At 34.9% G+C, this 14,224-nt stretch overlaps 1 protein-coding gene across 6 annotated transcripts in view; it reads left to right on the top strand.

The window, feature by feature from the left end:
* Positions 1-14,224, top strand: part of EXOC6 (exocyst complex component 6) — an 89,096-nt gene that overhangs the window by 51,849 nt on the left and 23,023 nt on the right. For 5 of the 6 annotated variants that reach the window (XM_058840718.1, XM_058840717.1, XM_058840720.1 and 2 more), the window contains 2 exons: positions 4,276-4,417; positions 12,369-12,442. In XM_058840718.1, coding sequence (XP_058696701.1) covers positions 4,276-4,417; positions 12,369-12,442 — 216 coding nt within the window. Of the gene's footprint in view, positions 1-4,275; positions 4,418-12,368; positions 12,455-14,224 lie in introns of those variants that run through there. The other variant, XM_058840722.1, reaches the window with a different exon arrangement.

The raw sequence follows: 14,224 nt of genomic DNA, 5'->3' as shown, positions 1-14,224 counted from the left end.
AGATTATGTTTATAATCCCATTTTAATTTCATCTTGCAGTTTATAGTGCCATTAGAGGCTTTGAATCAAAAAGCAAATTAAAATTTCATTATACAGCCATTAATCTCATTAAATAAATTGGATTATAGAATTTGTTATTAAGGAAGTACCTTTTTTAGTTTTGTTTTAAAGAGTTAGGGAAAAATGTTACCTTGTATTTTCAGATCAGTTAACTGGAAATTCTAGTGGGTCTGTATGTAAGTAAGTGGTTTTAATCTAAGCTTAGAATTAGCTGAAATTTTATTCCAGATATGTGCCTTGTCAATACAAAGTTGGAAAAGAATGGCCATTGAGAAGAGACTGTTGCAAATTGCTTTCAATTAGGTATTTTTAATTGTTTCCGTAGCATTTGGGGCAGAGACTGGAAGTAAAATTGATTCTTAAAAATCCCATTAATGTTTTTAGTATTGTATTCTGTCAGTAGTTCAAAAGTTGGAGATTTTAACCTTGAGTGATAAAATTTGTATGTATAATTTATTTGCATTTTCCAAAAGAATAACATTATGTTATTTCATATTGCTAAATCAATTCTTCACCGTAGCATCTTAGATTTAATGGCTAAGTTTTGTTATTTTCTTTTTATGCTGAGGATGGCAGTTTGTGTTATTTTATTGTTTCTGTGATTGGCAGCAAAAGCCTAATTTCACAGCTTGCAGTGAGGGTGAAGGGGTGGTGGTTTTCTGCAGCTATATTCAAAAACTGTCAATCAACAGCCTCCACAGGCTACTTAGAGAATGGGTTTTCTTACTGACTTCTCCAACTGCTGCTTCATGCTGTCTTTGATTGGCACAGCCTGGCAGGGAGGATGGATGAATCTGTCACTGGCTGGTTAATTGTGTTGCTGGTCTCAGCCTGACATCAGGTCTTTGACTCCTAAGTGGCTCAATACAAAACAAATTAGCAGATTGTAGTCATATTTCTCATTCTATATGCTTTGACTTTGTTGAATGCAGTCCATAAATCATATTGACTGACACCATAGTGAATGATGAAAGCTGCTTTTGAGACAGCTAAGCATGGGTTTTAGAAAGCAGCACCGCGAAGGTGCCGTGGAAGGATGCATATGGCTGACCCTTTGGGAATTTCCTAGGAGCCAAATGTCTCTTTACTACAATTGTTCTTAGGAGAAAAGCTTTTGGGTCCTATAAAAAAGGATTTAATATGTCAGCAGATTCTCTTTACAAGCTCCTTTGAAATATAAGAAGTTTGTCTAAGGGTTTTCTCTTTTTACAAACTTGTATTTCAGCAAAATGTGAAGGCTGGGTGAAAAAACAGTTGCCTTTAACGCTGTTAGCAGGTGTTTTCGAGTATAGAATAGGGTCCTTGTTTTCTAAACTTTACACTGATTGAGTGGAAGAATAGGTTTTGTAGATAGGAGCAATTAGCATAGGCACAGCAGAGACAATAGTGGTGTCTCCAAATGGGAGGCAACTGGGGCAAATGTGAGGAGCCTGCTGAATCTCTGCATGCTGTTGAATATAGGTATTTAATTGCTAGATAACCATGGCCACCCCCATCCCCTTAAATAATAATAGTAATATAAAAAAGCAAAATTAACAAACGTCAAGACTGTTTTAAAATTAACTGACATTTGTTCAATCCTGAAAAATAAATGTTATTGCTATGTTCACAAGTCGTTATATTTCCTCTTCAAAATGCTCTATGAAAAATTGGCAAGGAATTGATGATGTGGTAGATGTTGGAAATTTGAAGATTAATTTTTAACTAGATCCTATTTTTTGAACACAAATGTTAATTCTTTTCTGGGTATCATACATCCAGTGTATTTTGAACTGGGAAGCACTGAATTTTGAAGAGGATAATGGTATAGTTCACATTTCTCTTAGTTAAAATTCAGCATTTTGATATATATGCATGGCTTTATTTTTTCTCTAAATTTGAGAATTTTAAGTGATTTTTATTAAGCATCAACTGTGTATAGTAAACTTGTAGTATTTGTTGATATGTCATTTGAACAATAAGCCTGTAGTTCAAGTTACATAGTTGGAAATAATTTATATGTTAGGATGTTTCCATTTTATGAAACTTTAAAACCAGCATTAAGTGTACATATATTGATACTTATTTAAAGTCGGAGTGGCTTTAGCTGTGTCATTTCTGTATTGTAACCATTATCCTGTGCTCCAGTACTATTGATATTTGCCAGATTGTAACAATTAGCTACATATGCTTGTTAGAAATACAAAATTCTTTCATTTATTTAAGATAACAGAGGAGTATGCATTGTTTCCATATGAAATAAACTGAATGTTAAAATTTCTCATGACAACGTATTAATCTGGTTGAACTTTTATTGCATAATAGTGGCAGCATAAATAGAACATGGAGCTGATTTGATGGAGCAGTACATTAAATAGAGATGCACTAGTTGTTCCATTAAATCAAAATGACATTTCCATTAAGTATTTCAAACGCACTGCACTGTAATTACATGAACTGTGGCCCATTTAGTCCCCTTCTCACCTCCCTTTTTCCTTCCTTTTTTGCCTATTCTTTTTTTCTTCTTTTCCCCCCATTCATATTGGTATTGTTCTGCTTGGGGAATAGAGCTGCATGTCTCCCAGTATAATTGCTGTTGGGTTTGGGAGACTTTTAAGCATGCTGTTCTTGCATTGTTTCTTACATTCTTTGTTGTCAGTTCATCTATTTTGCTCAAATATGTTATTTGCTTTTCTGAGATTTTCAATTAAGAAACTGACATGTCATTTTAGATAAAAAGCTCCTTACAGTTCAAGGTGTCTTAATGCTAAAAAAGAATTAACAGCAGCCATTTAATGTTTCAGTGTGAACGTGAGGAGAGTTGAAGGCTTTCCATTGTATTTGCTATATTGTAATTACCTTTTAACAAGTCATGGATTTTTAAAGCGTGAAATATTTGGGGCCATATTTGCTTTCTGTTATGAAAATTTTTTGCGCATGAAAATTCAATCATCTTAGCAAATTGACTTAGTAAGGACAAGATCTGGCTCTTCAGATGCTGGAGCAGAACTTCCCAAACTTTTTGGGACAGTGAACTTTCCATTACAGCTGTTCATTACTTATACATGTTTCTGGGAGTCAACAGTGAATAGATCAGCCTGACCTTGCAGAAAACAACTGGGGAACCATTACTTTAGAGAAACAGGTGACATCACTGTACCGATGGATAGAAGTAGAACAATAGTGGCATGTGCTCCAGTAGCTCTCTTACGTTATTATGATTTCTTTTGTATAAATGTGTTTTTACGTTTGTTTCAATATCATTGTAACTTACACATCAGTTGTAATGAGTGGTTTCAGTACATTAAACTACAGAGATTGATATAGTTGCATTTGACACCCAAGATCACTATGTTTTAAAAGATGGCAGTGCTGTGAATAGAATGGTACCATCTGGTTTGGTATCTGGTTTCAAGTGGTTTTCTTAATTTTAAGGTAGAATTTTGTTATCTTTAAATTTTTCTGTACTAAATTTTAAATAATTTATTCAGGTTAATGTCTGACTTGTGTTTTGGTTTTTTGATCTCATGTTGGGAAAATTGTCATGTAGATGATACAGAGCACTATTGGCATCTAGACTGTGATTGGGAAATTATTTCTGTTTTGTACAGCAGAGGGCTACATTTCATTTTGTAAGTAGTTGATCACTGACAGCACTGATTTATTAGGCACCTGAGATGATGGATAGGCATGAATTTTTAAAATAATTTAGCAACAAACTTTGAGATGGAAACTGAGCAGATAAACTACCAACAATTAGCACAAGCTTTTATGAGAATGCCCCAACCGATTGCAGTCATTCTGGTTTCTATAAAGTTGGGGGATTTTTAAAATTTGATAGCATCAAAAATATACAGCATGTTGATTTTCATTACATTCTTGCTTTCATTCTGTTTTGGATAAAAATATTTAAATAAAATCACAAAGCTGTTCATATGCTTCAGCAACTTTAATTGTCATTGTTTTGCAAATGTCCTTGTATTCATGAAGACTGTTGGATTGCTGGAAGAAATATCAGTAATTGCTTTAACATCTATTTAATCTTGTTTTCTCTTTGATCTAATAGAAACAAATCTAATAGGTCAAATAAATAACAGGAAGTGTGATCTTTCTCCTTCTGATCTAAGTTTTGTACCATTAAGACTTAGAATGTATATTAAAATCAAGTCAGATGATTTAGGTCTTTAGTGACATATCATTTATTTCTATTGTAAAACTTGTTGCTTTTTCTACTAGGGAAAAGTGGCCCAGACAGCTTGCATGTCAGCCTGCCAGCATCTTTCAATGTCCCTAATGCAGATGCTACTGGACAGTGAATTAAAACAAATAAGCATGGGAGCAATTCAGCAGTTTAATTTAGATGTGATACAGTGTGAATGTAAGTATATATTCCAATCTGTATTGGTCTTAACATTGAAAAAAGTTATTTTGTGAAGGCTATATAGTGATCCTTTTCCATAATCGACTAAAACTTTGTATTTTATTTAAAAAATAATACTACAGTACATCTTCTTTTAAAAGTATTTATGAGTAAGTATGTTTGCATTCATGGGAAATTTTTTTTAATGAAACTTTTCTTTTAACTAAAGTATCTAAATTAAAACATACATTGTTATTACTCCTAATGGAATCATAATAACTATATCCAGTAAAGATTTAGTTTAGTACATGATTGCCCAAAACTGCTACATAAATATTATGTTTTAATGGTTAAGAAAAAAAGATCAAATGTCCATGAAATTTTAATATTTCCTCTTGAGTTCCTCTATTATGATACAAATTTTAAATGTGCTGTTATATCGGGTTTCCTCACTCGTAGAACTGCTACTGCCTTACTGTGCAGAATAATAAATAATACTCATTTAGTATACATCAGATGTTGTTTTATTGTCACAGTTTAAAATATGGTATCAGACTTTATAAAGTGGTTCAATACAGCACTGAAGGCAGGATTAATTACCTCATGTTTTGCATGGAGCTCATGGCTCAGGGTGTGTTGTTAATCTGTTGGAAGAAAGTTCCGTGAATAGGTGTTAGGACTGGTTTTATAGTTGATGACTGAGATGCAGTGGAAAGGCTCACTAGTGATTTTTTTTCAATTTTCAGATTCTTCTGCTCTGTTTTTACCTTTTTTTTCCAAAGTGTCTTTCCTGTTACGTGTTTGAAGAATAGGTCTCAATTATTTTGGTGACATCTGTAAAATGGGGCAGTTACACAGGTCATATCCTGAGGCTTTTAGTTTGGATGCATGAAAAAAAATTGATGACTATTCCATTAGAAGCTGGGTTTCCTATGGGAAACTGAAAATTTAATTTCAAGCAATTTGGTTAGCATCACGGAAAGTTCTTGTGGGAGTCCAGAGAAAGACTTATGTGGCATTTTCGACATTTTAAACATGCAGTTGTCTTTCCTTCTCCTGCCTTATTCATTACATTCCAGGTGAACTCAGTAACAGGTGGAGCAGGCATCTTTCTGATGGTCCCTCACTGTCCAGCCTTAAAGCCTTTCAGGGCATGGAACAAACTGAGTCAGGGTTGACTTGACAGAATATTTGTGACATTGAAATTCTGTGATTGTACAAGTTAACCAAACAGATCATGGTTTGACTTTCCTTACTTTTAGTATGCTTGATGTTGCAAATTTAGTAGTGTACTTTTCGGGTAGGTACATAGGAGTGTGTTTGTGTATTTGTGTAGGTTCCTGGATGTAAAAAAGATACCAGTTGTTAAAAGATAAATCATATAGTATTCATAACACTTATATAATGATCATCCATCCTAACAAGCTGAATTAATACAACCACTAAACCATCCTGTGCCCTCTGAACAAATAGTGTAACAGTGAAGAAAACTTGTCCATTACAAGTTTTTCTTATTTTATTCTGTTTCTAATATTTAAAATATCAGCTGTGAACTGATATTCACTACTCTCTGTAAATTACCAATGCCCTGCTTCACTCTGGGATTTCCAGCAGTACAGGGGATAAAATGCATGTCTTAAAGGTGACTTTCACAGTATGAACAGTATGTTCACAGCAAACAAGGGAGAAGTTCCACTGTTTCCAGCTATCATCTGATCTTTGGGTTATTTTCAGATCTTTCTCTTCTCAGGCAAAGGCTGATATGTGCCCTGATTAGTGTCATCCTAATTTCTACTACCATTCTGTGTCTGTCTACCATCTTTGGTTGATGCACAGCAGAAACTTTAATCGGTGAAGAAATCTTAGTAGAATTTTATTTGATCTAAAATGATAATATTTCATTATTTTAAAATAATAATATAACTGTAAGATGGCATGGTTTTTCATATGTAGCTGTTATTCTGAGTATATGGCATGGACAGGACATACGAAAACTTCGGCCAAAATAAGAAAGTTTTAGAAAGCTAGTGACTTAAAAACTGAAAAATGCATTCTTCCACCACTGTGTAATTTCTAGCATGGGCTGTACAAGTGCTAACAGAATGAACTTTAGCTCTTCCTTTGTGAAAAACTTACAAAGCATCTTAGAAAAAAACCCTGATTTTGTACAGAAACCCTTTGAGTAGTTTAAATATGATTATGGAAGCTTGTCAGAATGGTGTGTTTCAACAAGCCACATTTTGCAGTCTGTGGAATAAAGGAGTGACACAAGATTTTGCTCACACTGCTTTGCTGATGTGGTTTCATTCATAAGGTCCATCACAGGCACATTCCAGGCCTCACTGTGATGCCTGTGATTTATGTTCTTGCTCATCACCCTCCCCCAGCTTTATTCTTTGATGCTTTGGGATTAATGGATACGACAGTGACATTTCAATTAGTGCTTAGAGTGTGCAAATAATTCACAACTGTTGGGAATTTTCTACTGTATTGTATTAATGGGTTTGACATTTTACTTACAATGGAGTATACTAGATGAATTTTGAACTAAGAATTTAGATGAGATGCAGAAAGTTATTAATAGCTGGAAGTAAACTTTTAAAAATTCTTGCCAACATTGTAGATTTTTTTTCTGATCTTTATAATTTTGTTCTTTCTAATATGAACTGGAGAGATCTAAATAAAATCAGAAAAAATTTGATATCTTATTAGTTTTTTCTGTTAAAAAACAATCAACAGTCCAAACAACAATCCAGCAATCTGTTAAAGTCAGTAAGTGCTCTTATTAGTGGCAAAGGATAGGTAGAGTGGTAGGTGGATTTCCAAGAAAGAAAGGTGGAAGAGAAGGAGGTCATCTGGTGGTGAACTGTGATTTTGTTATCCTGCACTAAATTTTAATACAGTGGAGTACCTATAATAGTAAACTTCAAAAAGCAGAGTAGAAAATCTGGAAATATCCGATACTTTTGCTCAGCAATAATAATAGCATCAGCTGGTCTTATCTCATGATTTGTAAGGGAAAACAAAAAGTCATCATAATCTGGCTCTTCTTCTAGCATGTTTTTTGTTTCCTTTCAAACATTCCAAAAGATTTCAGTTTGATTTCAGCTTGTCAAAGTATTTCTTTACTTCCTCTGCAAATTTTATAACCTAGAGCAGTGTTTTACCCCTGTATTTCATACCATTCTTTCTCAGTGGTTAATACCACTAGGATGATTGAGATTCTTGAAGCATTGTTCAGAAAACAGAATGTACTAAGTCCCATGGAATAACATCCAAAGAGTACTCTTTTGCTTGAATATTACATTTTGGTTCCCTAAGGAAGCAAATGGGTTGGGAAAGGGTTGTTTGCTGTTTCTTGAAAATGAAATTCAAATGTGGGTTACTGTAGCTTACTGTACAAGAAGAAAGGTGTACATAATAAATAAGGAGCTTTTCAGAGACACCATCCAGATCTACTTAGCTTACATCAGCTTCTTATTAAGGAATTAGAACTTGTTTGAAGTTGTAGTTGTTGGAAGATCTAAATTTTTTTCTTTAATTTGTGTTTTAACATAGTTGAATTGTGAGGCAGGATTAGATAACAGAATGAAATATGGGTGAGTGGGCATCCTTCTTCACCCAGATGTGAAAGGGTGAAAAGGTTTTGGGTTTTGCCTATAAACAAGCAAGGCTTAGTGGAGGGTTAGTGCAAAGCAGAGTGCTCTTTATTTTCCTGATCAGCCCTGTGTATGGCTTCCAGGCAGTCCCTCCTTTCACCCAGTGCGTGGAGAGCAGCAGTATCCAAGAGCAAGTGACATCCTAACCAGAGTGTTCTCTGCTGAGCACACACAAAAGTAGTCTCCAGGTGGGCATGCCAGAAGCTGAGGAACCCAGATCCTGTTTTTCCTTGAAAAGGCACTATATTCTTCTCTGGAGGCCCCTTGCTTTACCTGCCTCCTCTCCCATCTGGGCAGTCAGGTTAACTTCGCTGGCTGGAGGCCATCCTTCATCCTCCGGTCACATATGGCAGCATGGGCGGGAGAGGAAGCAGCGAGACCTTGCCGGTGCTGGGGGCTGCTGCCTGCCCAGCTGGCAGCTCCCTCAGCAAGGCTCCCTCCAGGCGTGTTTGAACAGCTGGAGCATCCAGCAGGGCTGCAAAGTGGCTGAGGCAGCTCACACAGTCACCTGATTCTCTGCTCTTCCTTTAAAAATACTTCTGTAGCTTTGCTGTCCTGCCTGTGAATCAATGCTATGAGGCTGGAGTTAAACTATCCTAATTTAGCTTTTGATTCAGAATCTAGACTCTGGTTTTCTTCCACTGAGCAGCAAAACTATTTGTCAAGAATTAGGTACTGAATTCCCAGACCAACAGAGAGGCACAACCAGATGATGTCTAAAAGATGGGATCTTGAGACAATAAAATCAAGAGACTTAATAAATCTAGAATTGTTTAGAAATTCAATGCAATTTACAGTCAAAGATGTCTTAAACTCCATTTAGTAGATATAGCCTTTATCTTAAGATCTCCATTAATATGTACATATATATATGTCAATTCTCATATATCTTGTATATAAAATACAATTATAAGATCAAAGCAAAATATTAAAAATAAAGTGGACTGAAGTAATCTTTTCAACATTTATATTCACTCTTATAATTCATGTGTTACCACCCAGCCTGTTTTGGTATTACTACGTATTTGTTTCATTTGATCCTATCTTCTTTATATTCCTTTATTGCCTGTTACAGGAAGTATGTTGAGATTGTAACTATTGAGGACCCACATTATTCTTGTTCTATATACATATATAGTATCAGCAAAGCCGAGGAAGAGAAGATGTTCACAAAAAACCTTGTGAATACCAGATTCATATGATGTATATTTTCAACTGAGTTTTCCCAAACATTTGGGTTTATGATTCAAACTGCCAAACAGCCAGTTGTTTGCCCCTAAGAGTGACAGTTTAATAGTGATCTTTGCATTTCATTCTCTTATATTATAAAATTCCAGAATGCTTTTATGCACATTAAGCCAAACAACCAGCCAGCCCCCCTACCCCTGCAAATCCTCTTTAAGCCTAGAATGATTGTAGGGGGTGAATATTTTAAAATATGTATATATGACAGTGTTTCATTACTATCTAGAAAAGGGCCCTTAGGACAAAGAAATTAAGAATGTTAATCCTGTTCTTATATCTTCCTAATATGCTGTGCAGTAGAAAATATTTAATTAGCTTTGTAAAATTGTTAGCAAAACTTAAAAGCCCTGCGCTGAGGGCGGAGGGGGATCTGTCTGACTGTTACCATAAGTAGATTATCTTTTTGCCCTCTGAACTCATGAAATTATAATAATGGAACAAATTCTATTGTAGTCACCTGTCAATGTTCCAAATGTGAGAATAAATGTTTGTGCTATAATGAGTGTCCCTAATGTTGTAAATGAATTTATAACATAAAACTGTAGTTTAAGAGAACAAAGCTAATGCAACAATTAAGTTTGGTACATTGTGTATTTTTTGTTCTATAGCTGCAATGCTAGTCAGTATTATGTAGAGAAACAAAATTATTTTGCATTATTTAAGGCATTAGGATAAATTTCAGAATCTCTTCACCTGATGAGCACAGAAAAGATGCAGATATTTGCCCTGTGGCATGTAAGAGTATTCTGCTGTAGGAAAATATCTCCCAAAGTATAAAGTGCTAAAAGCTAGCTGAAAAGACTTTCTGAAGGTCACACTTTTCAGTTACATTTACTTTTCAGTTCTGTAACCCTTTTTTTGCCATTGATCTTCTTTCTCCCAGAGCTAGCTACAATTGTGGAGTGGCTGGAAGAGCTGAGATTCTGGTGGGGGAAGCTGGTCACAGTGTACTGTGTATGAACAGAAAGTTAGGATCAGATCAGATGATCTGATGGGCCTTACCTTCCTGGTTTAAGGGATGTAGAAAAGACCCCTCTAACCATCATGTGTATCCTTCTTATTAATGTGCTGCTCACAGCTCATGTATCGCTTCTTATCTGTTTGCTGTGGAGCTTTGCTTAGGATTTCCTGCTGGAGCGTGGTGTTCCCTTTTAAATTCTGGGTTTGGCTGACCTCAGAGTCCAGCTCCACTGTCCTTAAGAAAGAGTGTTCCTAATGGCCGTGAAATACCTGCAGAAGACAGCCTTGTAAATACATAGGCCTTTAGCCTAGGTTGTTTAGAAGGGTGCCCAAGGTGCCTAGGCTTAGGCATCTTTGTAATTCTGCAGGTTGGTGATTGTACAGGCTGTTTTGTCTTGGCTGATTTAATGAGTTTATTATCAGAAAACTCTCCCTATAAAATACTGAGTGTAAGATATGTTTTTTCTACTGTTTTTTAGCTTTTTTTTTTTTTTTTAAGGCATGTTTGTGGTCAATTAAAACTCCCTGAAAACGCCTCTAGAAAGTTGGTGTTACTTATAAAGTAGGAAGACCAGACAATTTAAAATTCACACTTAAATACAATAATCAGTGAGCATTTGCCAATGTTACCAGTATTTATCTGTGACATTACAGTGGTCTCCCTAAGGCATTTGATTGCTATTTTTAATTCTTTTGTTGATAAAAGATAAAGTTGTATTGCAGTTGAATTCATTCTCCTATTACATGACTCTCATAAAATAACTTTTGCACTAGTGTAATACAAATAATAAATTCTGCTTCTACTTGTAAAGCTGCTACTCTAATACTATATCCATCTATTACCAAGCTATTTTTAAGTATTCTGAGATGGTCCATGTAGTTTCTTGTACCATTTAAGTAAGAGTCTTCATCTAAAATTGTGTTCCATGTAGTCATTTTTAGACTTGTGAAATAGTTGATCTGCTTTCATTAGTCTGCTTTAAGTTGAAACCATACATTCAGAAGTAAATGTTCAAGGCCATTATTTTACCATCGTGTTAGCTCAAGACATCAGTGGTTTTCTGGATTTTACCTCCATATAATCCTCATTTTCTAACTAGCCATTTAAAAAAATATATTAAGAATTTCATGTTACTTCTGAATGTTAGTATTGAGAATGGTAGAGTTTAGCACTGGCTCTGGAAATTGGATACATATGTTTTGTTTCCTCTACCATTGAATGATCTGTTTCTCAAATTTAGAAAAAATACCTTTCACTGCTTCAGATGATGCTTCTCTAAAGCTGCTGTAGTAGTATCTACTTTGTTTTGTTGAGAGCTCTACCTGAAGGGCATAAGAAAAATACTCATTAAGTTCTTTTGAAATAAGATACCTAACCTGAGTGGGGATGTGAGGCAGTGGTTGTTTGTCTTTGTTATTAACTTGCAACTGGAATAAGAACTACAAAAAGTGTATTTATTTTTAAGTTTATCAACTTGGATCTTTTCCTGATTTAAATAAATTGCTTTCTTTCATTTATCATGTTGCTATTTTTTGTATTATGAATATATTTTTGCCTGCCAATTTGGACAGCCGGTTCTGGGTTCAAAATGAGCAGAAGTTCATTACTGATAAGTAGGCTAAAAGGCATAAGAAAGAATTTCAGCTCTGCTCTGACCATAGGGCTTTCTATCCATTGTCTACACATGAAACTAACTCCCACCTTAGTGTTTGTCTTTTAATGCTGTTTGGCTGGAGGTGCAGGTTTTATAGCATGGATGCTGTAACAAAGGCAGATGTTTGAAAATACATTGACAGCTATGGAATTGGTATTATTTTGAAATTCTTCAGTAATCATGCACCTCAGGCTAAAAAATACCTTGATTTCTGTGGTCATAACATTACTACTGGGTCAGAATTTTAAGCAAAATTTCTAATAATACTCCGTAAAGTATTATTCTTTAGGATTATTGGAAAAACTGTCAAAAGGTTGTTTGTTGGTTTGTTTGGTTTTAATCACTCTAAGTTATTAAGCTATGCAACTTATGCTATCTAGGATTTATATTACATAGAGCTTGATAAAAAATAAAGTCTACATCCGTAATATTTTAACCTTTTTTTTGCAGTGTTTGCTAGTTCTGAGCCTGTGCCAGGATTCCAGGGAGACACCCTGCAGTTAGCTTTCATCGACCTCAGACAAGTAAGACACTAGTTGGTGTTTTTTATCCTACTAATTTCCCCTTCTGACCAATGCTGAAGTTATTAAATTCAAGAACCTTTCATGTTTTTGCATTCCCATGTAATTAGTTGTGAAAAGCAGTTATTTGAAGTGTTGTTAGTGGCACTATTCCCTGTAATTTAGCATAAAACTGTTTCTCCTGTGTGTGGTTAGGGGGCACTGTGCTCCTGATAGTACTGTTATAGGAGTATTGGATTGAATTTTAGTCCTGACAATTTTGTGAAGATCCTGTGACGCCTTTTTGCAAGAGTGTACATGTTATCCTGGTGTGTGCTGGTCTGATTCCATTCTGAGCATATTCTCCTGTCTACAAAACTACTCTCTGGATAGCAGAATCAGGCATGGTACTATTTAACATTTCCTTTCCTGAATATGTTACGTAGAGTACTTTAAAACTGTTGGAAAGCAGCTTTATTCCAACTGGATTATCTTTATTCTACATAAAATTTAATTTGATTTAATTTAATTTTAAATGCTGTAAAATTGGAAGCACTTTCCCAGAGATCCTGCCCAAAAGAAGGTTTTCCCAGACTAAAATCTATTAAAATCTTTGTAAATTTGGACATTATAACCACCATAACAAATGATCTTCAAAACCTTTTCATGCTTGAAATTAGCTTTTACAAAGAACTTATTATTTCACAAAAGTGTAAGTATAATTTAAATAGTGAAATGAATCATTAACTGCACATGGAGGATCTTTAGCCTTCTGCAGGTGTTGGTGATATTTTTGGTGTCATTATGAGCCTATCAAAGTCATTAAAAATAAGATAAAGTAGAAAGAATTCTATACCAAATTATAGTAAGAATATTTTTGCTTTTAATAATTTAGTAGGTTTTTCACAGCAAGATTATTAAAGGGCATTTCAGAAGGGAAGATTCTTGAGGCAAAAGTATTCAGATTTCTCCTGGTAGTTAGAAAGGACTTCATTAAACTGTCTTTTTAACTGAAAAAGTTAAAATGTAGGGTTCTCTGTTATGTTCTCACAGTAATATAATAATGAACAATATCTACAGTGGGATAAGTGTCTACTGTGTGAGAAAGATACAGGATTATGTCTACAAGACTTGTTCATGCCACAAGTCTTGCCTTAACTAGCAGCCTTTCTCTTTTGGATTCTTTTTTAGCTCTCTTTTTATTGTCCGTGTTAAAAGAAACTAAATATCTTCCAATTTGTACTTAGATTATTTCAGTTGAAGGGAAAGGATGTTGAGATTTTGGCACTGTTTTTGTCATCCTTGCGGAATCCTTGCAAAGCCTACTTTTGTTTCAAGGGAAAAAAATGATTTCCAGCTATGCAAGAAGGCAGGGTGTGTACAAACTTTCTACAGGAAATAAAGTTTTTTGTATGTTTTAAGCACTAACTGGGGAGTATGTCACTTAAATAGGTATTACACTGTTTATGATGGCTCTTAGTTTATGTTAGCAACTTATATTTAGAATTCTCTCAAGCACTTTATAGAGGATGCTCTGTATGTCATGTGAATTTAATTAACTTAATGTACTGTATAAACAGGAGAGGTTAGGGCAGCTCTCTATTGGGTTGGAACTGGAGTTTGCAGATGTAGAACAGTTCTAGCATATTTGGTTTGGTTTGATTTTTACTCTATTTTTGTGTGCATCACCAAAAGGTATTGCAGGCACACATCAAAAACTTATACCATTTAGTAAGGATTTTCAGTGCTTTCCCTCTTCTCCTTATTTGTGATCCGTTTCTGTCTTAACAGAGTAGATGACAGTTC

The sequence above is a fragment of the Poecile atricapillus genome, chromosome 6, assembly GCF_030490865.1.
Source record: "Poecile atricapillus isolate bPoeAtr1 chromosome 6, bPoeAtr1.hap1, whole genome shotgun sequence".
NCBI lineage: Eukaryota > Metazoa > Chordata > Aves > Passeriformes > Paridae > Poecile > Poecile atricapillus.
This window is presented reverse-complemented; position numbering and strand designations above follow the sequence as displayed.